General features: G+C 39.8%; 1 protein-coding gene across 11 annotated transcripts in view; it reads right to left on the reverse strand.

Moving 5' to 3' along the window:
• GRIP1 (glutamate receptor interacting protein 1) overlaps window positions 1–25,456 on the reverse strand; it is a gene marked incomplete at its 5' end in the record, with an annotated part of 305,864 nt that overhangs the window by 43,323 nt on the left and 237,085 nt on the right. For all 11 annotated transcript variants that reach the window (XM_084205360.1, XM_084205369.1, XM_084205366.1 and 8 more), the window contains 2 exons: window positions 2,236–2,405; window positions 4,001–4,148. In XM_084205360.1, the coding sequence (XP_084061486.1) occupies window positions 2,236–2,405; window positions 4,001–4,148 (318 nt within the window). The remainder of the gene's footprint in view (window positions 1–2,235; window positions 2,406–4,000; window positions 4,149–25,456) is intronic.

Below are 25,456 nucleotides of genomic sequence, written 5' to 3' on the forward strand. Positions count from 1 at the left end.
GAGCCTTGTTTAATTAAAAAGACTGCTTCCAGCAGGAAATTATCTGGCAGTCCTTGAGATTTTTTTCTTAATGTTTTATTTTCATGCCGAGACTAGAGATAAAAATGTCCTACAATGTGGGAAAGTACACAAATTCAGTTTGCTCAGCTTGTAGAAGGATAGTCCCAATTCAACAAAAGTTCTGTAAAAGAAAATCCTTTTGGGTGTAACCTTAGTAATTTAGTGGTAATTTCAGCTTTTCCAGTACAGGGCTGTGTATAGTAAACATAAAACTAATGGGGCAGCAAGAGAAATGAATGTCAGCAGCACACTATAAAGGAAAAAAAAAAAAGAAAAAGAATCCTGTATTTTATAGAGCTCTTCACTTTATTTTAGGGCTAAAATTTCAGTTTATTTTATATACTGACTTTCCTGCCTGTTTTAAATTCCTAACATATTCCCACAAGACCAGTAACTGAGCTCAGCAGGTACAGCCCTAATGACTCAGCTTATTCCAGACATAGCAAGGGAGATTTTCACTCTCTGCAGCCTCTAGGTCATACCACACCTGATAAAAGGTTGTTTCTAAGAGGGAACTTGCTTCCATAAAGCTTGTTACACCTTGAATTGGTCATGATATTGTGGTAGCACCACTTGGCAAGGGACTGGAATGGTCTGTAAACATCCTAGCTATTCTGCCTTACTGAAGAAAGCAACTTTATTACTTTAGGGATACCTTCCCCCAAAAGATGCTCTTATAGATCATCTTTTGCTGATCAACTCGATATGGTTGTGTAACAGACAGTTCTTAACTCTGGCACAGCAAGAGCATTGCTTTTTCCAAGCATCTACACTGGTTACTAGAACATTAACAGCATCAGTCTGTTATAAATGTTGATTAACAAACCAACTGCTTCAAGTAATACAATCATCTACACAAATGCCTCAGCATTTGTCTTCCCAAAAAAACCAGTCTTCAAAATTCTTTAACCATCCAGAAATAATTTGCATGACAACTTTGCTTCAAAAAAAGAAGAAACATTTGTTTGCAATGTACTGTCATAACTGAAAGGAATGGAAGTACATTGCAAATTTGGGCTCCAACTCATTCTGCTTGTGCAGTATCACTCTGCTCCTTGTGGCTCTAAGTGGATTAAGTAGAAAAGGGAAAGAGCTGAGTACAGGGAGAACATGTAATTGCAAAGGTTATTTTGTTCACCCTGGTCTAGGAGAAACAAGTGTCTCCTCTGTCACTAGTTCAGTATTCCCTACTCTGAGAAACTGTCTAGAACACTGCTTATTATCAAAAGAAAACCTGGATGTTGCATGGATGTCCAGAACATTTACCATCACTGACATTTTGAGACCTCAGAAATCCTGTCTTGGTCTAGAGGAGGCAGAAGCACAGTACCACAGGCTCAGAAAAATTAAGCCACTGGTTCATGCTGCAACACATGTACCTATTCTCTGTGTAGTTGATAACCCTTGTTACTGTTTTGATGTCTATCAACATGTGCTATTTTAGACTGAATTTAAGGATTACTGTGAATTAGCCACTTTCTCACAATTAGTTAGAAGACAAGACAGGCAGCCTCCATCTTCAAATACTAAGACATTTTACAAACATTTGATTTGAGAATGGAAAGCCATTCTATTCAAGCATATTGGTATGAAATAAATATCACAGTGAAAAGGTCTGCAATCTAGGAAACTGTTTCCAAACACTTTTCATAAGCACTGACAGTGAACCTGTGAAGCAATCTCACAAGCACTTTAAAATATGATGGCAATAAATAATGATGCCATTAACAAGAGAAAATAAGGGAAGGGTTTACATATTTTAGGGGAGAACAGGTGTTATTAATTGACCATAACTATCAAATCAATATGCTGAAAATAAGTTGGCTGTGGTACTACTTCCCCACTCTAAATTTAAGAATCAATGTAGAGATTAATTTACTGAAGTATCTCGTAGCACCCCCAACAACTGCAGCAGCAGAGCCAATGGGTGTCTTTCTGTATATCTGCAAGTTTGTAGAGGTATTTCTTAGCAAAACGTTTCCCTCTCTGGCCGTAGTAATCTCAGAGGGTTGATTAAGACCAAGAAACACAGAGCTGCTCAGAAGCTACAGAAGCATAACGTGGGGAGCTGAAACAACATTTACAGACACAACTGCAGCGATAGCTTTGACCATTCAGCATGGGCAGGCAAAGCACAAGAAAGAGAAAGGTATTTGGTGCTACAGATGCTCTTACCGTGCTCTGGGCCTTTCAGCGCTAGCCGTGTCTGGTGGTGGGGAAGGATCTCCAGTTTGACATTATCAGCTGCATTGGCCAAAAACTGCGTCGCTTCCGCCAGCGTACAGTACTCCATGCTGGTGCCATCAATGGAAAGAATATGGTCTCCTACGTGTAATGCACCACATCTACATAAAAGGGGAAAAACTTGGTATGATCAGGTATGCTATTTGCTTGCACAATGAGTTTTTCTGCCTTCAAACTGGTCATGGCAACTATGAACATGTTCTTTTTTTTCGAGAGACATTTGTGTTTTGTAGGCACTGTCACTGGTCAGACTTTAACTCTATTAGTACAAACCTTAAAAACAATTCCGTTAATACAGTATATGCCAAGACATCACTCACAGAACTGCAAACTGCAATGGGGTAGCTGACTCTAAAATATATGTGAATGGCAGCAGGATAAAATGAGAAGAGCTTAAGGAGACTCGAATAACTTGGTCACATATCCCTCACACAAGCACCCAGTTCATCATTTTTTGAGTTATAATTCAAACATTTATTAGTACAAAAGCTGTAAATGATGATGAAATTATGCAGTAGTCAAACAAATAATGAAACCAGGGCTAGCATGGTGACTCTAGGAGTGGGGAGGGGAGGGGGCTATCTGCTAAATTTTGCTGCACTCAAGAGACTGGCTACTGGATGAGTTGAGAAATGCAAACACAGCAGTCAGCATCCCGACGTACCAGTCAAGTGGACAGCTCCTTTAATTGGTTACCCCCTGCGAAATGGGAAAAAACAGAGGGAGAAAATTAAAGCATCCTGCACCATTGAACTGGAGAACACCCCTGGATCAATGGCCGTCACTCTCAAAGTTTCTACTGTAGGGAAAAGCCCACAGAGGAGCTGTAGACTCACTGCTACAAGTGGGTGCTACCAAAAGCACCGTTGCCAAAGAGGAGTTACGAGGTAGGGTGACTTGGGGACATGCAGGAGGAATTTGCTGCTGGAACGTAACATTTAAAAAAATTTTAAATAGAGATATGAATATAGAAATATATTGTATATATGTATAAACACACACATACACACACACACACACACCCCAGAAAAGATTCTAAAACTCTGTTGCAGAGGATCAGACCACTGGGGAAAAATATCTAGCTATAATTTTAATGGTTTAAATGGTTTTATTTGAAGATTTAAATGAAGCAGAAATATTACAGCAAAACAATTTATAAATACAGAAGCCAGTCTTCCTTATACCTCGCTTGTATTCTAAAATATCAGTAGAAGAATCCAGACATAAGGAGTTCCATTTCACTGTGCCACAAGAATGAGTGATATATCCTAAAAGAACACTCCAAGGTTGCAAAGCCTCAAAATTTACTTCCCTTGACAGCTGTTCCATATGGTGGGCTTACTTCAAGAATTCCAGTGGGTTATGTTTCTTTTTTTTAAAATCCTGATCTCTGCCACAGTGTTACATTTAACAGCCAGACTCCTGTGTTGCACAGTGCAAGCAGCCAGTCACGTATGACATGGGGCTGGCTTATGTCACCGAATACACGGATGAGCTAAAGTAGATGGAAGCCTTGGACTCAGCAGTCTGGAACAGCCATCTGACAAAGTGCTAATTTTAAGACATGCAACCTTGAGAGGACCTGGTTCAGTCGATTTTCTCAAAAAAGGGAAGGGTTCCTTTAAAACCAGACCAAACAGAAAAAGAAGTAAAATGGATGTGTGGACCTGCAGTATCAGTCCTCTGTCACACTCACCTGTCTGCAATACTTGCAGATTTGATTTTGTCTATGACAATGACCTGTTTGTTGCAGCACATCGAGGTAGTTAGTGCAACCCCAAGAGCAGCACCAGGAGTTTTGGCAACTTCAACTAGTAGTGGCCCAGAAGCTGTTGCTACTGAATCTGTTAAAATTAGACAACAAAAGATCAGTATTATACCAATGTGGCATTTATGCCATTTTCATGCTTTCCCCACATAAAATCTCCATGGTTATTCTTTTTCTCTAAGCAGATAACATGCCACTTCAAGAAATACTGGAATAACATAATTTAAGGAGTCAATAATCAGCTCTTGATGTTGAAAATGATAAAAGCAAGAGGAAGTTTGTGAATCTGGGATGTCTGAAAGTTTCAGTGCATCAGAGATGGACCAGATGAGGGAAACAGGATGTGTTAGTGAATCATTCTTTTGAACAACTGAAGATAAACATCACCTGGAATTTAAACAGACATGCTGAAAAAACAGAATTAATTTAAAAAGTCAAAAATCATCTGAAAAAAAAAGAATAAGTGAATAGGTGAGAGAAGGAAGCAAAATTAATTTTCAGAAAAGAAGACAAAGGTCTGTAGATAGCAGCTATAATAATCAAATGAAGAAGATAAAGAAAGGCTCTACTTTACAAAAGAAAGGACAAAATGGTGAAAGTGCAGGAGGCATGACACCTAGAAGTAATAGAAATTAAAGCAAAATACATGAGAGGAGGTTCAGAAGATTCTTTTTACATCCTTCCACTTGATAAAATACCACCTTACGACAGGACATAGATAGTAAATGATCAATGCTGAATACAGAAAACAGGAAAATAAGCAACAGTCATGATCAATGACTGTGGTGAGAAACTACCCCAGAGAACAAGTGCTAGACACAAGAGAGCAAAAAGACTGAAGGCTTCTTCCTAAATGCCAAAACAAAGCAGGCAGTGATCAGGATGAAGTACATTCTGGAGATTGGCTGAGAACTCCTACTAACCAACACCCATTGATCAATAACTCAGGGCAGTAAGATGCAGTAAGAGAAGATGTTCTTTAAGGATATTAAAAGATTGAGACAAAGTGCTATCAGAGACCTTTGGAGGTGTTTACAATCAGAATAAGAACAAACTGAATGAAAAAAGACTTATGGTGGATCAAAGTTACCGAATGTACTGCCAGCATACAGGAGAGATTGGTATTCACAACATTCTGGAACCAGCTGTGAGGATACAAAGACAACATTCAATTGTGATGTGTCTCAGAAGACACTAAGATTGAAGCTGTAAAAGAACTACAGCTGGGCTTCCAAGTATGGAGGAGAGGACAGATATAAGGTACTCCACTCAGTCAAAAAATGTAATACTGGCACCGAAGAGACAGTAAAACTGTATTAGAATACAAAACTAATAATCTATATCATAATACAAGAAATTGAATGAGAGGGTGATGAACACTCAGTGAAGGTGCTCTTCCTCATTAGAGTATAATGTAGGTAAACTGCATATAGAAATGGAAAAAAGGTTGGATGGAATAACATACAATACCAGAAAAGTGTCAGTTAATTATTACAGAATACCTTTTTCCTCCACAACTTGAAATAATTTTTAGATTCCTGCTGGTTTTCTTTTTTTTTTCAAGTTCGAAATCTGAGGTTTTGAAGGCAAGATTCAGCAATTTTGAAAGTGGTTATTAAATCTGAGTTAAAAATTTCTGTACACAACTAGGGTTGAATTTTTAAAGGCTCAATCTTCACAGGCACTACAAAATAAGCTGCTCCACAAACCTGAACTGATCTTTAAATTCTGAGCTAAAAGAGTAGAGTCCACCCTATAGCATTTCTGCCTGGAGCTTCAAGCACTAAGAAGCTTTAAAGCTGGATGAACTGCCTCCAGCAGACTTTATCTTACTAACTAAAGTTAAAGTTACTAACTTACCTGTCTTTCTCTTACTAACTAAAGAAGGTGTTTATCACAATGAAATTCCTGTCTTAGATGACTTGGTTAAAGGTCTAAGTAAGGCAGCAGGCATGAAGTGCCTTGCAAACAGCCAAATAAGCATATGCAGCAGAGCAGAATTTAAGTATTCCTTGTTCCCATTCCTGCACCAAGAAGCAATTATTTTCATCTTGAACATTCCAGTGGTTTCTGGAGCTACACATAAGTTTCACATTTACAAATATATGGGAAGAAGACTCAAACAATGTTTGTCATCAGTACCTTGACAAAGGTTTTAACTCATATTGATCCAGCAAATGGCAAAGCCCAACTTGCACAAGTTCTTTCTGCAATGGCTGCCTTGAGGAGAGGAAACTGAATGCAAATATCAGTTGAGAATGCATAAATCTTTCAAGATGCTGGTCCTTTTTCCAGTTACTTGGGAAACCGCATAAGCACAAGCAGCTTATGCCTGAGTGTTATTTCCCAGGTGCCTGTTGAAGTGCACTGGGAACACAAACCAAGGCAGACAGGATGAATAAATAAGATAACTACATTAGAGGAGCCAGAAGAGAAGAAATGGAGTGTGTCCAACGGTGGAAAAGAACCACGAGGAAGAGAAAGAAGGCAATAATCAAGCACACAGTCTCTGACAGAGAAGAATTAGTTTTTCATGTTGAAGTAAAGTGTGGATATGAAAAATGAATCATACAGGTATAAATTATTCATGTGTGAAGATGTTTCAGTCATTAAGATATTTACACCATGACTGAAGCACTTACACACTATGTTGATTTATTGACTATGTAATTACATAAGATACTGATGAATACACTGATGAATATTTGTGTGAAAGGCACTTTAGATTTTTGATTTTGTTAATAATTTTTCTCATTTTAGAGTATTGCATCTCAATCACTACAAGAGGCTTGATTAAAACCTCCCAGAGGACGCAGCATTGCTTTCTGCATGCTAATACAGCTACATAGCAGCACACCTTTTTTATTTGACAGCTTTAGTCACTGGAAACAAGGGGTTTTATTCTGGATATAATTTCATGATATGTAAATATACTATATTTAGTACAGTATAAATAGTATGTAGTATAGTATTTAGAATTTTTTTTAATAAAATGAGCAGTGTTACCAACTTCCTTTGCCTCAAAAGATAATCACAAATCATTTTGAAAATTGAAAAATGTATTTTTAACCTGATAAAGACATCACATTACATGTGTTTCTTTATGTCCTCAAAAATGTATATATCTGTTAATCCTTACTGATCCTCATGGTATCTGAAATCCAGGTCAGCAACTGGCGGGTGGTGGAGGACAAAAACCACTAGGATTCCCAAAGTGGGGAAACCAGTGAGCTGCTTGTATTGGGCAGCAGAGGATCTACATGTGAAACAGCACCTTAACTGCCCCAGATAGGGAAAAGCTTCAGTCATAGCTTGTGATCAATAATGACACTAAATCCACAGGAAACCAAACCTTTTTAGTCTAAGATACTTTTTTTTCCTCTTTCCAAAGCCTTCCTGTACTTAAAACTGGGAAGTACAGCTACTGAACTTGTTTCTGTAGGAACACTGAGCTCTGTTGCTACTACCTGGGCTCTGCAGCTTTGCACTTCTCTAACTGCAAGGTTTGCAAGGGGTGCTCCTTTATTTTTTCAAAGTCCTGGCAAAACAAGGTACAAGTAATTTTTTTGAGCAGCTTAAAAGAGCCTGGCACAGAGGAAGGATGTCAAAATAGATTTTGTCTCTAAAGAGCCAGCTGGACCAATTGAAACACACAGCTTCAGAAGACTGCCATTGACCTCTCCTGGATGCTGCTGTACTTTATAGCAATGATGTGACAAACAAGTGGATATCTTACTATCTCACACTAATTTTCCAAGCTTGTTCCCTTTTAGGTTTTCAAAGACTAACCAGGTTTTCACCTTAAAACTGTATATAGCAGGTCCCTATAGCCTTCTCTGTTGTGATTCTCTGACTGATAGTAGTCAAAAAATCTGGCAAGGTCCTGGTTCAGACCATAAAAAATGCATTGGTCCTCAAACCTTGTAGTTCTTGCAATGCAAAGTTCTAACACTTTTGCAGCAGTGCCTTCACAGATCTAAATGTGTCTCACTTATGTTAAAAACAGATGACAGTATTTTACAGAAATAGTTTTTCTTGATCAAAGAAGTGTGCTCTTCTAGTCCTCACATCTTTTTTTGTTCCCTTCATATAAAATCTTTGCAGCCTACAGATAGCAAGTATGGTTGGACAGCTGGACTTGCTGATTTTAGATGTCTTTTCCAACCATAAAGATTCTAGGATTCTAAGCAAAGCAATCTCTCCCTCAGATAGGAGTTCCTTTTCTCCATTCAGTTCTTGCCAGTATACCCAAAACTTTATGTTCCTTCTCCTTTTCTGTAACCCTAATTTTAATACCTGGTGCCTGCATGCCTCATGTTCAGACTAGTGGATTACAGAAGCATATCTTAGTGAAGTTAAGGAAGATCGTTAAGAACTGGAAAAAAACCTGAAATCTTTGACACTCTTACCTTTAAGAGCAAAACGTTGGAACACTTACAGATAGTCATGATTGAAGAAGTCACTTTCAATCCCCCATCACTCCCAAATGCCTTAGACTATATTCTTGCTTTCCTCTGCTCTCTCTGTTCTTTTTTCAATTCACAAAAATCAATGATTCTTTTCCAGTACCTGCTTAACAATCATATATGTGACAGCTCTCATGTATAAGGGACAACACTGACTGCTCCCCAAAGAACTTGTTGAGTAAACTCTCATAAACAAACACTCACAAACCCTTAAATGCAGAAATGCACAAGCCTTTCCTTAAACTTGCTTTCTTTAACAAAACCCAATGGAATGTAGGGGAAATATGTGTGTGCACTTGTGTACACAAGCCAGTGGGAGTTCCAGAAAGGGTCCAACACAAAACACTCCATTGCAGTCAGTTCTTACTACAGAAAGGTTGAGACATCCCAACAAGCCACTGTCAGCACTCAGCACACAAACAGAAGGTACTTAAAAGCACCAGTGATGAAACTGATGTGTAAAGCACAGAATAAGCAGCCAAATCTGTGCCTTTATTTGGTATCTCAGTCTCAGCTGAGAATAACATACAAGGTTGGTTGCCCAGAGAAGTTGCAGAACATTTTGAAGAAATCCAAGCGCTTTGCTTTTTCCCCTGTCTTACTAAAAAAAAAAGTAGAAGAAACTCTTTTGTACCTATGTATCTATCCAGCAGGCTGCCCAGAGAAATGTGGATGCCTCATCCTTGGCAGTGTTCAAGACCAGTTTGGATGGGGCTCTGAGCAACCTTGTCTAATGGAAGGTGCCCCTGCCCCTGGCACAGGGGGTGGAACTGGATGATCTTTAAGGTCCTTTCCAACCTAAATCATTCTATGACTGACAGAATAATCAATGGTGAGGAAAGCACAGCAGATGTGGTTGTGCCAGTCCATTCAGAATCAGCATGCTAGGGATTAGCCTCCCTGTTTTCTGTGTTAAGAAACAAGAGCTTTTTGCTTTTTGTAATAGAAATGGTTCAAAATACCACAGACTTACTCCCATGAGTTTTGAGTATTTGCCACTGCTTAGATTGCTGAAATGCAAAAATCAAAGCTGATATAAATCTTACACTTGAAATCCACAGCTAGCTGTACAAACTTGAGACCAGACAACCAACCCAAAGAACAGGCAGGACTTCTAACAGGTTGATGAATTTAATTTCTAAGACATGTGCTTTTAGCAGTGACATTCTCCATACAGACCATTTTGTAAGGTCCTTTACAGTACTGCTCAGCTGACAGCAGAGCAACATGAAAGCACTCAGGGACTCTGTGTGCATTCACATCCACTTTTCTTCATTCACCAGCAGACTATTCATTACTGTCAGACAGTATCTTAAACTACACTTAATGAATCTTGTCATTCTCTGTGTGGTTTTTGTATTCTTAAGAACTATTTCTTTTCTGTGAATACCAGCCCAAATCCCCCATTTTTGGTGTCCATTAAAACATTTTCTCTGTTAAGACTGATACACTTAAAGTTGTCCCAGCTCCTCACAGCTCAGTGCAAGATTGCATTCCTGGCTGTGTGAGGTTCATAGTCCTCTATCATGCTGTGCCTCCTCTATGTCCCTTCTCATGTTTTTCTGAGATTGCCATAGAGATAGGCAGTCAACCTATCTGTCTTTCCCATGATCTCTTGCAAAACAAGAGATATGCATGCAAGAGAGAGATCTGCTGCAAGTAGGGAAGCTTTTGTCTACTTTTCCCCTTCCCTTCTGCTTCAATTCACTTACAACTTTCTTCTTTTATTTTTCCAGGTTTCACCAAGTCACAGATAAAAAAAGCTGACAAAACCCCACTTTCGCCCCTGTTCTTCATCTACATCATAAAGCACTTAGGCTACTTTGCTACCATTTAAAATTTCTTTTGTAGGGGCATTTTCCTTTAATCATTTCTTTATAGCAATTGGATGACCAGCCAAGTCTCTTACAGAGAGCTGAGGAATGGTTATTTAAATACTGATTGTTTTGGGTGGACGTGGGGAATGGGAGGTCACTTATTTATGTAATACCCCTTCCTTGTACTGCAAAGATTATTTGATCTCTATTTTGCAAAGAAAGGATATAATTACATATTTTAAAAGATGATCTAATCAAGAAATTGAGATTGGGATCATGGGTCAATGGTTTCAAGAGGGAATGCAGCAGCAAGGAAAAGAGGCAGGAATAAGACTTCTGCAGTGTTTAAAGGGCACAGGAACAACATTCAAGATGCCCTACAGCTGGGTAGCATCATTATCACTCATTCAGAGTAATATTATTTGATTCCTCATACATTTGTGACTAAAGGTCATAAATGAGCCACACACAGAGCACGATTCACGGCGCTGGCTTTGGTATCCTGTTCTACTAATATTGCATAATGTTTGCACCCTGGCTTTGTTCATGCTTCATTTAGCAGAGTAACCTTTTACTCATCTCAGATCTTATGGGCAAAATAAAATCAATGCCAGCTAGCAAGCTCTAAAAGGGATTTCTGGAAAGCTAAGAAAGCTGTGAAACTGTTGGAGTAGGTCCAGTGGAGGGCCATGAAGCTGCTCAGAGTGCTGGAGCACCTTTTCTGTGAGGATGGGCTGAGAGTGCTGGGGAAGAGAAGGCTCTGGGAAGACCTCATTGCTGCCTTTCAGTACTTGAAGGAAGCTTATAAAAAAGATGGAGAGTGACCTCTTACATGGGTAGATAGTGATAGGACAAGGCAGAACAGTTCTAAAATGAAAGAGGGGAGATTTAGTTTAGCTGTTTGGAGGAAACTCTTTACCAAAAGGTGGTAAAGGACAGGTACAGGTTGCCTAGAGAAGCTGTGGATGCCCCATTCCTGGGGACATTCAAGGCCAGGTTTGACTGGGCCCTAGGCAACATGATCTAGTGGCTGGCATCCCTGCCTGCGGCAGAGGGGCTGGAGCTAGATGATATTTAAGGTCTCTTCCAACCCAAACTCTTCCATGATTCTATAAAACAGAGTGAGCTGACAATGTATTACAAGTGATATCTGTAGAGAAAGGATAGCAGTTTTTAGTAATAGAACCACTATTTAAAATTTAAATATTGTTCTTGTTGAAAGTGTCATTGTCAGTCTCCAAGGCTGAACTTACACTCTATCATACAATATATGTGCTCCTTGCATTCCCTTGATTTTGGGGTATTGTGTGTTTCAAGCAGGCTGTAGAATGAGCAACAGCTGTTCTAATCTTACCTGAACTAGAATTAAAAAGGTAAAAACAGTACCAAAAATAGATAAATAAAACAGTTTATTTTCCATTATTGCAAGTAACAGGGCAGCACTGGAACTGCTGGTCTACTGAAAGAAAGATCACAGAGTTCATAGGAAAAAAAACCATGAATTGCTGCTAAGGAAAAAAAGCCACCAATGGCATTTTATACTCTCTCACCTTTAGAATAATCAAATTTCAAAAATGATAAATAGGAATAATTCCAAGAGGATGCCACCAGAATGAGTGATAGCAAAATTAGAGAGACCTCTCAATCTCAGAATGGAAAACAGAGACATTATTCTCTAAACAAATGTGCCACCTATTATCCCCTCTATCCACAAGCAGTTTAATATTCTTGTCAACTGACTGGCACAGTCTTTCCATTTTCCTCTTGTTGCCTAATTCCTGCAGCTCATTTATATGCCTCTAATTTAGCCAAGTTCTTAAAATCAAAAGCTTAGGAGCTGCCTTTACCTAATTCCATCGTTTGCAATCTTAGCTCCACCATCCTTTTCAGCTGAGAAATATCACTAACTAGTTGAAGAACCATCTCTGCCTTCAAAATGCTCCCAGAGCGTGAATGGGGATATATTCAAAATCAGTTTGGGACTTTCTCAGACTTTCTCTCATGTTTAGACCATAAAAACCTGCCTAAACAACTTCAGCTCAAAATACTTACCTCAATTCTCAGGATGCTGCTTCCTCCTACTAACTGTTTCAAGCTCACACCTTTCACTTTTATTAGGCCTCTTCCCTGCTCAAAAGCTGCAGAAAATCCCAATCTTTTATTTACCTCTATTTTTCTTTTCATGTGCCTTGTTAATCTAAAGCACAATCTGTCTGTTGCACAATTTACAACACAAAAGCAACTTGGTAGATGATGACTGTACAGAAAATCCAGGATCTGCCTCTTTGAGGATAGTCTGAGTTTATTATTGCAAATAAGCCCAGGCACTAAAACTTTCTACCTTTGTTACCTTGAGAAAGAATACCACACAGAAAATACATGTGGCACTTAAAGAACTAGTAGGAACTCAAAATCTCTATCTCTGATGGCAGCACATGGTTTCAGAACTTGGGAGCTTACAAGTACACCTTTATGGTTAGTTTGGCAACCTGAGCCTCAAATAGCACCTTTCCATTGAAGGATGGCTCCTGAAAACTGCCCTGAAACACAATATAGCATTAAACTGATTGTGAAATGTTTGCCGAAGTCAGCAGCAATGGAAGCCTTCCTGCATTTCTTTCCAGGAATGGAATTTACAAATAATTATTTCTAAAACCCATCTTCCAAAATGAGACAGACCCCAAAAATGATGCAATTAATACGTTGTGCTGAGGCCCTGCAATACAAAACACTAATTTTTTTCTATGGCACAAAGTACAGATGAACTCAAAGAAACATTGAATGACAAAATAGTTTGAGTTGTGAGGGACTTTAAAAACCATTTAGTCCCAACCCCCTTCCATAAAGCAGGGTTACTCTCCACTAGACCAAGTCACTGAAGGTCCAATCCAACCTGGTCTTGCACGCTTTCAGTTATGGAATATCCAAAACTCCTCAGGGCCTGATAGACAGATACATATGTCCAAAAGAACTTTCCATACTTATTTTCTCCTCCAAGTAGGACAGAAAATAAAATGCACAAGAACTTTGGTATCTTCAAAACTCTCCATCTTTCATGATTCTGTGTCTGACTAATCAAAACAAATAGAACAAATAAGGGCAACACAATCTGCACCTCAGCCTGCAAACTGAGATACAGCTGGTGTGCTGAATTTTACATCAGCCAATCTTGAAAGCGTATCCATAAGTACACCCTATAGATAATATACAGAGCTGCAGCACCCATCAATTATGTCTATTTGACACAATCCCCTAAGTTCCATCTAACAGGAACACTAATAATTAGAATGGGATTGGATTCTCTTCAAAAGCCTACAGAGCCCAAAGCCCCTCATGGCTGTCACTGCATAGAAGGGAACAAGCACTGCAAACATCCAAGCACCCAAACTTTGCACTGAGCTGACAGTGCCCATGCATCCCAGTCTCCACCAGACAGGACACCTTAGATTGTGCCTAAAACTTCAGAGCAAAGGTGTGCCATGGATACTCTGGACACCTGGATAAGTCAATGCTGTGATAGTGAGATACCTCAGCTGCCCCTGTCTGCCACAGCAGTGGGAGCTGAAGCTCTGGAAGCAGCAGAGCCACATAAGAGAGATGCTGAGCCTGTGACAGCCACTCCTGCTTGTCAACAGGATGACTGACCCAAGTACAGTCCCATTCCCATGTGGCTGAGCTGCTTGGTGTATGCGAGCTGCACGACTGGACCTTGCTCAGAGGTCCTCTGTACTGAAACATACCAACTTATACACTCATGGTTACTTACTATTTACATGTGTTAGCGACCTCTGCACACAAGATAATTGCAGTCTCTGCCTTGGAAAGCTGACCTTGGGTGTGCTTCTGCTACCATTGACATCAACTGATTTGGTTTGGCTGAATAGGCAGGAGTTTCAGACTAGTCTAAAACTCCTTTGCAAAGCCTATCAGGTAACCATGAACCAGAAGAAAAGAAAAATTAAACTGCACATTGCTGTTCATAACAGATACTATGAATTTCTAATCCTACAAATGTGTACTATTGGTACCACTTTTTCACCTGAAACTTTGGTCTCTTCAATAATCTGTGCTCTAGCACAGATTAAATTTTAAAAAAATGATGCATTGGCACAGCCACATTATAAAAGGTTACCATGATGAAGGCTGAGATTTGCACTGAGGACAAGAGAGTTTTTCTGCTCTTAGGGGTTGCACAAACTTTGGTATGTTTGAGTCAGACAAAAATGAGTCAGAAAACAAGTTTATTAACTGCCCTCTCTTTCTGCTTTGATACTGCCTCAGCAGCAGTTCAGCAAAAACATTTCAAAGAAATGGAGAAAGCAGTTTAGTTAAGTTGCCCTTAAATCCAACACAGAAGCCATGGTCCTAAACATAAACTCTTTCAACGCTCATTGCAAAAATAATCTAGGATTGCCCATATATTTCCAGCTTTTCCCTTCCCAGTACTTGTTCCAAAGAATACAGGAAGAGTACTACTGGGAGTATTCACACATTTAAAGTAAAAGAGTGCCCTTCTCTGCAGCATACATTTCCAGCAAAACCAATTCCCCCTATTTCTGCTCCCAAAATCCCAGCTAAGCAATAACCTCTAGAAACTCAAGTGGCCCATAACTGTTATAGTCATAGCAATGAGAAGGGCACTCTATCATCTGCTATCTCAGCAGACAGCCTGCCAGCTTGCTGCCAGGGTCACCTTTGGCAAGGTTCCCATGTGGCTCCTCCTTTGCTGCAGGGCAAGACATTTACCTCCTGCCAGAGCAGCTCCTGCTGCCAGGCTCAGAGGGCTCCAGGTCCTCTCATGCCCCTGCCTGGTGACTTGTTTATTTTTGAAGATATTCCATTGCTCATATTTATAATTAAGCAATTATTGAATTTATGCAAGGGAGAAACTGTGAAAAGCTTTTATCATCTGTGTTTCTTTTCAGTCTGTTTCTTTGATTTCGGTTGTTCTTTTACCAGTGAAATCCACCCAAATTTACCTAAGGTCTTTGTAAAGACCTCGAAAAATTAGAGGTCACAGTGTTCAGAAAAAGGCTATTGCAAACAACACTGCTGAGCAAACCTGTGCTTATGCAAGGTGTAAAAAAACCCAAATGAGAAGTTGATTAAAATCTGCAGAATATCAGTATAAATCATCATAAAAATACATGTACACCAATAAAGATCAGAAGCATCTGTTTACAAACAGAATGGCATTAAAAGGAAAATATTACAGTCACCATGTGGGCACAAAGCACTTCAAACCTAATGATCCCCAGAATGAATATTGCCTGGATGTACTTATTTTTACCTTCCCTCTTTAATTAAATAAGCACATATACTTCCTTCTTCAAGAGCCTCATATGGAAGGTAGACAGTGAATATTTAATCAGTAGGAACACTTCTTCCTTTTTTTCCAAGCTCATGCCTTAATTACTAAACAGTATTCTCAATCTTCTCTGAGCATATGTGGTGGGGGAGAGCTGTTGCATGCTACAGCCTCTGAGTATTCCCTACAACACACGTTTATTAATGATTTTCTCTTATAACCACACTTTAGAGCAAAAGCATGGTGGTTTTCCCACTTTAGAGATAAACAAACAAGGATCAAAGAAATGAAGGTTGAAAGCATCTATTTGTCTGGAGAAGATGTTTTAAGACACCTATGTTGGGGTTCACTGCACCAAAATGCAGGTCTCTCTAGGGCAGACCTGAAGTAGCTACACCTGAGCCTAAACTCTCTCTACAAACACCCAAGAAAACTGGCATTTCACAAATGTGTTTCACCTGCCCCAGTTTAGGCATCTGCACCAAGACGAGATCACCTTTTTTTAGCACATTTCTCTCACATGACTGTTTTTCAGATCATTCAGTACTATGCAGCAGGTGACTGTGGAAGGTAAAATGTATGCAATCATTCCAATTAAAATTTGTAATGTAACATATGCATCAAGGCATCTGAGTAAGGCTGCATGGGCATCTTAGATTCTTACATTCCTAATCCCTCAAGAGCTGAACTGAAAGGAACTTTGCAAAGACAAGAAAAAACTTCACAAAAAATATACACAAAAAAATCTTGGGTTTATCTTTAAAAATCTTTCAAATCTTGGGTTTAACCGTGAGTCAGTTTATGAAAGTAGCAAAAAAGCCATTCCTCCAGTAAGGGAGATCTCAAAGAAGCACAGAAAGGACACATCCTTTCTTACTGGCTTTCCCTTTGCAGCTGATTTCTAGGTTAAACATAGCAGCTGATGCTTCTCCCACATTCCATATCCAACTAAAGAATGACATGATGTACTGAGAAGACCAGCAGCATCAATACCTTGCCATGATTTATAAAATCAAATGCTGATATTTGAAATCTGATCTGTTATGGGAAAGCCAAAAACTAAATAAAATGAACTGTATGGTGGCTGTCCATCCAACATGTTCTCACTCACACAGGTTTTGCACTTCAACACCATTAACTGAGGTCATATTTAGGCAAAATATCTAAAAATATTAATACTTTGAAATCCAGCCCTTTTCAGCATAGATGTTCTGTGAAATGATTAATGAACCATTAACCTTACTGTAAAGGAACAAAAATCTGCATCCCATTTTAACCTCTTAAGATTATGCCTGGTACAGGTGTTCAAGCAAATGACCTGAGGGACTCTTGGGTTTTTTTCCCCTTGACCTAACCTGTCAGGCACAGTCTGGATGTCTCATAGCCATGAAAACAAGTCAAGAGGATGGAGTGGTTCAGTTCCAGGTTTTTTAAAATGCCTTCCCCTCAGGGAAAGTCTTGGGAGAGATTTAGTGTTTTCTGGGGTTACAGCACAAATTCTCTCTGGTATAAAGAAAATCAGATCTGTCTCTTAGTCTCTCAGATGACTGCAGTGGCACTATCACAAACCTAGGGCCCTATTTTTTTTTTAATTGGATTTTTTCCAAATACAGAAATTCTCTTGCTTTGAATTGCATGGCACATACAAAACATCCTTTAATCTCCACAAAACTTAATTATCACCATTTCTGTAAAACTTTCACCTCTGCGCTCTGAATTTAAGTACTGCAGCTACCTGCTTAATTAGTTTTTCAGACAAGCACAAGCCAGGATACCTCATTATCCTGTTGTTATCACAGTCCCTGTTGAAAGGCATGCTAAGTAACAGAGAAACCAACTTCCTGACCCACTTCCAGCTGACCAGAGGTATGAGCATGTGGTAGGGGTGCCAGTTCTCTTTCACCCTGCATTTCATGGTGTATCTGGATAGCCCTCAAGTGAAGTGGAAAGATGTGATCGATCCTTTATTTCCCATCTTTTACTAAGCGTCTCTGAGGGTTATTTGCTCTGCTTTCGTGAAGCCTGGATGGTGGACAGGAGAGATTACTATAAGAATCTTCTCCTTCCATCATTTGTCTTTAATTACTTATAAAAAGAAGCAAAATAGCTTATTTTTAAGAGGTAGAGACAGCTTTCATTTGAGGATCTAAGCCCCAGAATTAGCATCATGTGACCATGTGCTTTGTAAGGAATTACTAACACAGGGGTCTTCTTTAATGAATTCTCATCATGAAATACATTTGATACGTCAGATTGATATAACTGTAGACTATTTAGATTAACTGCAAACAAATACAGGTTTCACCTCCTTGAAGAATTTTAGAAGATGAATTTTTCCATTACTCTCAGAACTCAGTAAGTAAAACAGAGTATTTTCATACATGAAGTGGAACTCCTCCCCCTTCCTAGTGATTTATGAAACTTCAATTGTACCTTTAATTTTCTGTTTCAGGGACATCTCATTTCACCTTTACAGTTTTTTTTCTCCCATACAAAGCAATGTTTATTAAGCTGTTTTTAATAAGGGCATAGTTTCAAAAGCACTTGAGATAAATTTTAACTGGACCTGTTAGAGTAGTTTGCAACTTATATGGTTCAGCTAAACTCCTTTTATTTCTCTTTAGGGATGATCAAGAAGTTTGTAAAGAAAGAAACACTTGTAAGATTTATGAAATCCTTGTAAAACATGACAACAGCTCCCTTCTGCAATCACCTACTAGCAAATGGCTATTAAAATGCAACAGCAAATCACAACCAGACAGAGAAAAGATATTGGGCAAACAGACTTGGGAATCATGGAAATAATACTTTTCTGATTAAAACATCTTGTTTTTAACTGCTTGTAACTTACAACTTGGCCACAGTACAAATATTTCGTGTGTTTTTTTCTTACAATGGTTACCTATCTCAGGTACTTTTTTCTCTCCCCTTATTTACTTTAGCTGAAACAGGTAATTAGGAAAACCCAGAGTTTGCCCCACCTACCCTGCCCTTCCTCCTGAAAATTCTATAGGCTTTACATGGAAAATTCATGTTCCCTATGTGTCCCCTCTGGCTGACAGATCTGCCACTGGGAATCAAGAGCTAAGAAGAGGGGAGAGAAGGACTTTTTGGACAAGAAGGGGAAGAACTGAGGTGAGTGGATTATTGATCCATAAAGAAGCTGCAGAACCAGAAACTTGGGAATGGTTTGCTAAGAGACAGGAACAAGAGAAAGGGCTAAAGAAGGATGGGCATGTAACCTGCAAAAGGCCTTTAAAAAGAGAGAAATCAGCAGTGTGAGAGAAATGTATTGGAAAATTACTTAAGCCTTACTTGGCAAAAGACAGCAGAAAAAACTGGGCTGTAAGGAGAGGGAATAGCATGTTGGGGATTTAGGACCTTCTAGAAAAGATCATTCAAACTAGGTCAGTAGAAAAAGGAAAAATCAAGCAGCTACTGGAAAAAGACAGTAATGCAGCTCAGAACCAGGATAAGAACAAAGAATGGAGGAAAGAAGCATCATGACTCCATGAAACAGACAGGAAGGAACATGGGATCCAGAACCCTTGCAGTTGTTCTCCACTTTCAGCAAATGCCTTCAAAACCCTGCAGTCGTGTGTGTGTGAAGACTTTTCTGGTCTCCAGGAGTCACTCACACGTGCACTGTGCTGGACAGCTGGTCTGACAATGCTGCTAACAGAGAGCAGGCTGGTGGGCTTAGTGGCCCTCACTCTCTCGAGGAACTATTCTGCTATGGATGTCAGAAGATTGAAGTTTTTCTGACAGACACACCCAGGTAATGGAACATAAAAATGTGTCAGAGCTGTTAACAAACATGTAAGCTTACACAGGTACTGGTAAACAACAAACTGGGAGTTGCTTATGTAACCCAGGGGTACCATTCACTGGAAAGAAAAATCTGTTTTCTTCCAAGGCCTCATTCCACACCTCTTTCACTGCTCAGCAGTCCTCACAATGAAACAAATGTCCTACCCATAGCTGAAAGCACCATAAGTTTTGAGGAGCTAGCTGTGAATGAGTTGGGTAGGAGGTGTGTAAGGCATAAAAAGGGAACTGCAAGGAAAAGAAGGTTATGTAAAATGGAGGGAACACCTGATTGCTGCTTTAAAGTATCAGATTATATCACAAATTTTGTGATACAATCACAAAGACTGAAAGGTACCAACAGCATTGGTCACCAATTGCAAGCATTTTTTTAAATTTCACTATCACAACCAGCAGCTGTATCTCTCGATCACACAAAAAACTGATCAAGAACTGGTTTTTTTTGGGCTGGTTTTTTAAAATCGTAATGGCTATTTACCTTAGGTTTCCATGTAATCCCATTTATCTCAAGAGGTGTTAAAAAAGGTATTTATATTTCCTTTAAAGAAGATAAGTAGAGTAGATTAAAGCAGGTAAGGAAGCAGGAACTTACAACAAACTGCTCAATATCAATCATCTTACAGGCTCATGATGAGACTAAGTGAAGTCTGCACAACATATTTAGCAGCAGCATGAGAGACAATGGGTTAAAAGGAATAACCCATTCTCCCAATTGTAAAAGAGCAGTCCTGAAAACGTGATAGCATAAAAAAATCACAAGCCTCAGGCTTCTCATGCCAAGGGTAAATCATATACCACACTAGATGAAATCATAGCATCACAGAATGGCTTGAGTTGGAAGGGACTTTAAAGATCATCAACTTCCAGCCCATCTGCAGTAAGCAGGGATTCCTTCCACTAGATCAGGTTGCTCAGAGTCCCATCCATCCTGGTCTTGGACACTTTCAGGAATGGGGCAGCCACAGCTTCTTGGGGCTACCTGTTCCAGTGCCTCACTGCCGCTACAGTGAAGGATTTCTTCCTTATATCTAATCCAAACTTACTCTCTTTCAGTTTGAAGCCATTCTGCCTTTTGCTGTCACTGCAAGTCCTTGTAACGAGCCTCTCTCCATCTTTCTTGTGGGTTCCCTTCAGGTACTGGAAGGCCACAATTAGGTCACCCCAAAACCTTCTCTTTTTCAGGCTGAACAATCCAAACTCTCTCAGCCTTCCCTCACAGGAGAGGTGCTCCATCCCTCTCATCATCTTGGTGGCCTCCTCTGGTCTCTCTCCAACAGGTTGATGTCCCTCCTGTGCTGGGACCCCAGAGCTGATGCAGCTCTCCAGGTGGGCTCTCAGCAGAGCAGAGCAGAGGGGCAGAATCCCCTCCCTGCCCTGCTGCCCACGCTGCTCTGGATGCAGCCCAGGACACGTTTGGCTCTCTGTGCTGGCAGTGCCCACGGCTGGGTCGTGTTCAGCCTCTCCCCCCCAGCACCCCTGAGTCATTCCCATCAGAGCTGCTCTCCATCTGTCCATCCCCAGCCTGTGCTGATGCCAGGGTTTGCCCTGATCTGGGTGCAGCACCCTGCACTTGGCCTTGTTAAACCTCATGAGAGTCGCTCTCGATGGCATTCTGTCCTTCAGGTGTGTCAACTGCGCCACTCAGCTCAGTGTCCCCTGCTAGTTTACTGAGGGTGCACTTAATCCCTTCATCTGTGTCATTAATGAGGGTTTTAAATAACACTGGTCCTCTGAGGGACACCACTTGTCACTGATGCCCATCGGGACTGTGAGACATTAACCACCACCCTCTGGATGTGACTGTCCAATCAATTCCTTATCCATCTAACAACAGTCCACTCACTGAATCCACCTCTCTCCAATTTAGAGCTAAAGATGTTGTGGGAGACCATATCAAAAGCTTTACAGAAGTCCAGAGAGGTGACATCTGCAGCCCTTCCCCTGTCCACTGATATAGGTACTCCAACATAGAACATAGAAGCCCAACAGGTCGGTCAGGCAGGACTTGCCCTCAGTGAAGCTGTGCTGGCTGTCCTGAACCACCTCCCTGTGCCTTAGCACACCTTGCTAGCACTACAAAGAGAAAAGTTATTTATTGTGTGTATCCACGGCTGACTCAGTTCATACTGGTGTCCCTGATGCAGGCATCTGGCACCAACAGCAGAACATGCCATGGATTTGATAAACAAGTAAACTGCACAGTAAGATGAGACTAATGTGCCATAGCATGTAGATTTAAGTACCTGCTCAGTGAATGTGAATCACTTATTAACCTCCATGAGAGACAAAAAAGTCCATGTGTTTAACCTAGTGACATATCTGTGAGTGGGTATTTCTGGAACTATTAGAGTTATGTCTGTGTTATCTCCTGCTGTAAGAAAGATCCAATACATATGGAATGACCTTGGGACTCAGAGGTTTTCTCCTTGAGATCTGCATATTGCCTGAAGCACTCAAACTGTGGCTGGATTAGGGCCTCAGGAAAAACACCAGGAAATTAATAACTTTGCATTTAGACAAGGATCTGGGCAGTGCCTTCAATAAGCCTGTGGTCACACACTGGAGACAGAAATAAAATTCAAAATGAATAGCTGCATAAAAGGTAATTATCTCTCCTGTGGCTCCTGTGGCTGTACTGCATGCACACCCCTCTGGACAGTGGCTGAGCAGACAGTCTCACTTCTGACATTTCCCAAGCAGAACACTCAACATTTTGACTTCCAGCACTGTCTTGTAACATAGCTTGTGTATGTGTCTGTGCAGCAGTATTTAAAGTAATGTTTCAATTAATACAGCTATTATGACCTTTGTTTTGCACATTAATTTTCATTCTGTCTCTGAAGCAACATAAGACAAGAAAACTTCTTCAAAGTTTTAAGCAACTAATTCATACTTAGAATTTCAAGGGATCTAAATCTATCGCTCTGTGATAGCCAGGAGACCTGCAGTTGCAGTCAAATGCTAGAATATGTTAACCTATCTGTTCTGTCAAAACCCTTTATGAGACAAGAGAAATGTACATTTAAAGTTTGGAAAGCAATAGAAAGAAAAAGGCAGCGTGGAATCCTACAGGGCTCCTGACTTCAACTTGCAAGGTCCTGCAACAATTGTAATGCTTATGAAAATCCTAAGTCAGTCCTTGGAGTCTCTGAGGCTTCTGTTCCTTTGGGCTTGTAAAATCTCTAGCTTTTAAGGGTCTCCACAGCTGTGGATGCACTTGAGGGATATTGCTTTATGAAACTTAAGGGTCAGCCCATAAGTTCTTTTTTGTCCTCTATTTCTCACCTTCCAATATTGCTGAAAGTCTACACTAGACTGCAGATTATCTCACCTGATCTTTAAACTGTGCAAATTTTCTCTCCCTAGCGCTCCTCTTGTCAGGCAGAATTGCTAAAAGGTCAGGCAGGTTTCCTTAAATATACTTTCATAAGGTCATTACAGCATTAATTAATTAGCTTATTTTAATAGGTGAACTTAAAGAGGCAAAAGCCTCAGATGAGGCTAGCAAAAAGATTTACTAGCAAATGCCTGCATCAATATTCCCCTTTCTAGGAAGTTCTATCAGTGTTAAACATTGAGTTCAGAAAATAGAGGGCGTTGCTCTAGTTAAAATCAAGCAGTTCTGTGTCAGGGTGACTCTGGTAGATTTACAACAGAAAACAAGCTGACTGTTTCTGTTTTGTAGAGAAAGCTTACAGGGTGCCATATTCCAGCAAATCTATTCTGGCTCAAATAAGAGCAAGAACTGTTAAAGAAGCCAGAGAAACATATGGAATTTGAAAGTGCAATATGTTCCTTTACTCCTGAACACCACAGAGTGGTTTGAACTAACAAACACCCATTGAAGAGAGAAAGATGTTGTGTCTCACAAGTGCAAACAACTAAAAAAAGTTTATTTTGTGCCCAAGTTCTGACAAAAGCTGTTAGTTTTGTTTAACTACAGTATCCTTGATTCAAAGATTGCCCCAGTACGAGCATCCAAGACTTAAAAAGTAGGTTGCTCAAAAGATCATCAACAGCCTTTTATGAACTAGAGTTACATAAAAATGGCCAGAATTTAAACTCAAGGTAGTCACTACCTTTGAACTTGTCTGATTGCTCCCTTTCAGAGAAAATATGGAAGGTTACCCAAGCAGATGCAACCCCAATTATAGAGACCCACACAGAGCCCAGTGGCATCATGGCAGATCTTTGAAAACCTGAAGGGAAACTGCATCTCCTCAGCTTCAATGTACTGATAAACTTTTATTTCTTGTTTTAGACAAAGGCACTGTGAATCTTTGTTTGTAGCTTGTTATTAGTGTTGCATTCTAACTCTCACTCTCACTATAACTCTAGCTGTGAGTAGTTAATTATGATACTTCATCTGACCACTGCCTAACAGTGAGAATTTCAGTCTCTCTTTATAGCCTGGAATTAATATTTTTTATTTGATTGCCACAGGAGAGGATTCAGGGTGTGAAATTATTTTGACAGTGGCAGCAAGTCACTGCTAGCTACTACCTTGTCTCTACTTCTTCCCTTCCTCAAAATGAGGGCTCAGGTGTACAGAGGGCACAGAGAGCTGCACTGTACAGACCTCTCCCACCACTAGATGAAAACAGGTGATCCACATGACCAGAAAGTTTGGACACTTAAGGTGTAAGGACTACAGAGAAAAGTAATAAAGCCCACAAAGGTCATGCTAATTCTATACAGTTTTGTGTAGAGTGAGTGACCATATCCACGTCCTTTGCAAACACTGAAGTGCAGCATTATTTAAGCATCACAAAGTTAAAAAACACAGGCAGCTCCTCTAAAACCAACAAGAAAGGTAAGCAATCACAGTACTTCAACACTGGAGAATGTGTTCTGGAAAACAGAAAGACATTTGGAAAACTGCATCCTCCACAACTTCAAATGTAACTTGAATCACATTATAAAAGACTTTCTCAGAAATTAGGTTTTCCAATTTTCTTCAGGGATTATCTTGGTATTTTCAAACTCCTACTATGACAAAGTCTCTTGGAAACTACACAGCAGTACACTCCACACACCAACCTGGAAATATTTTCAGCAGAGTCTAAAAAAAAATAAAAATCTCTTCCAAGAAGCTGAATTGACAAGTTTATTTCCTAGGACCCAGCAGAGCAGGAGACTTCGGGATGTACTTAAGCAAGCACAGGTGTAACCCCAGAGTTCAACAGGAACAGCCACATCTCTTACATTATATACACACTTGATTACCCTGCACAGAACCCCTTGATGCTTTTTTTACTCCAGTTTGTCTAGGGTCCAGAAACAATAAAATGTACAAGCTTCCTAAGTGACCTCCTGAAAACTTCAGCTGGGAGAACTAAACCTTGAGAAATAGAGCACCTTTGAAACAGCTTATGCTTACAGGAGTAAGAAAAGTCAGTTACACACTACAGGACCATAGTTGGAAAATAGTTCAGGATTATTTTCTTCATCTAGTAAAACCATTTCAAATCCAGTTCCAATTTCATGCTATCAGAATGTATTTTATGGCTCTTTCCAGTTCTGGCCACACAGAATGCTACTTTACAGGATATTACCATCACTAACAGAAGAGAAGGTATTAAAGCAAACAGTGCAAGAATTATATCTGTAGGAGTAACATATTCTACTGAAAGTTTATACCAAGAGGACCCTACAGAATACACTAGACTTCTGTGTAACTTTTGGATTGTTTCTGCCCCCTTCAAGCAGGCTAACCTACTAATCTATTTTCAAGCATCAGTTATTGATAAGTTACCTTAACCAGTGCTCTTCCTTTGTTTTAGCATATTTTCAAATTCTCATCAACCCTTAGACAGCATTACAGTTTATGGGTAACATAAGAGATGAGAAAAAAGAGTAACATTTCTGTAATTTTAAAATTTCACTTCATGACTCCTGTTCTCTCTTTCATGTTACTCCCAACTTTGACTTTCCTGCTCCTGAGCAGAACTAAGAGAAGATTCAA

Source organism: Fringilla coelebs, assembly GCF_963513975.1.
Source record: "Fringilla coelebs genome assembly, chromosome: 5".
Lineage (NCBI taxonomy): Eukaryota > Metazoa > Chordata > Aves > Passeriformes > Fringillidae > Fringilla > Fringilla coelebs.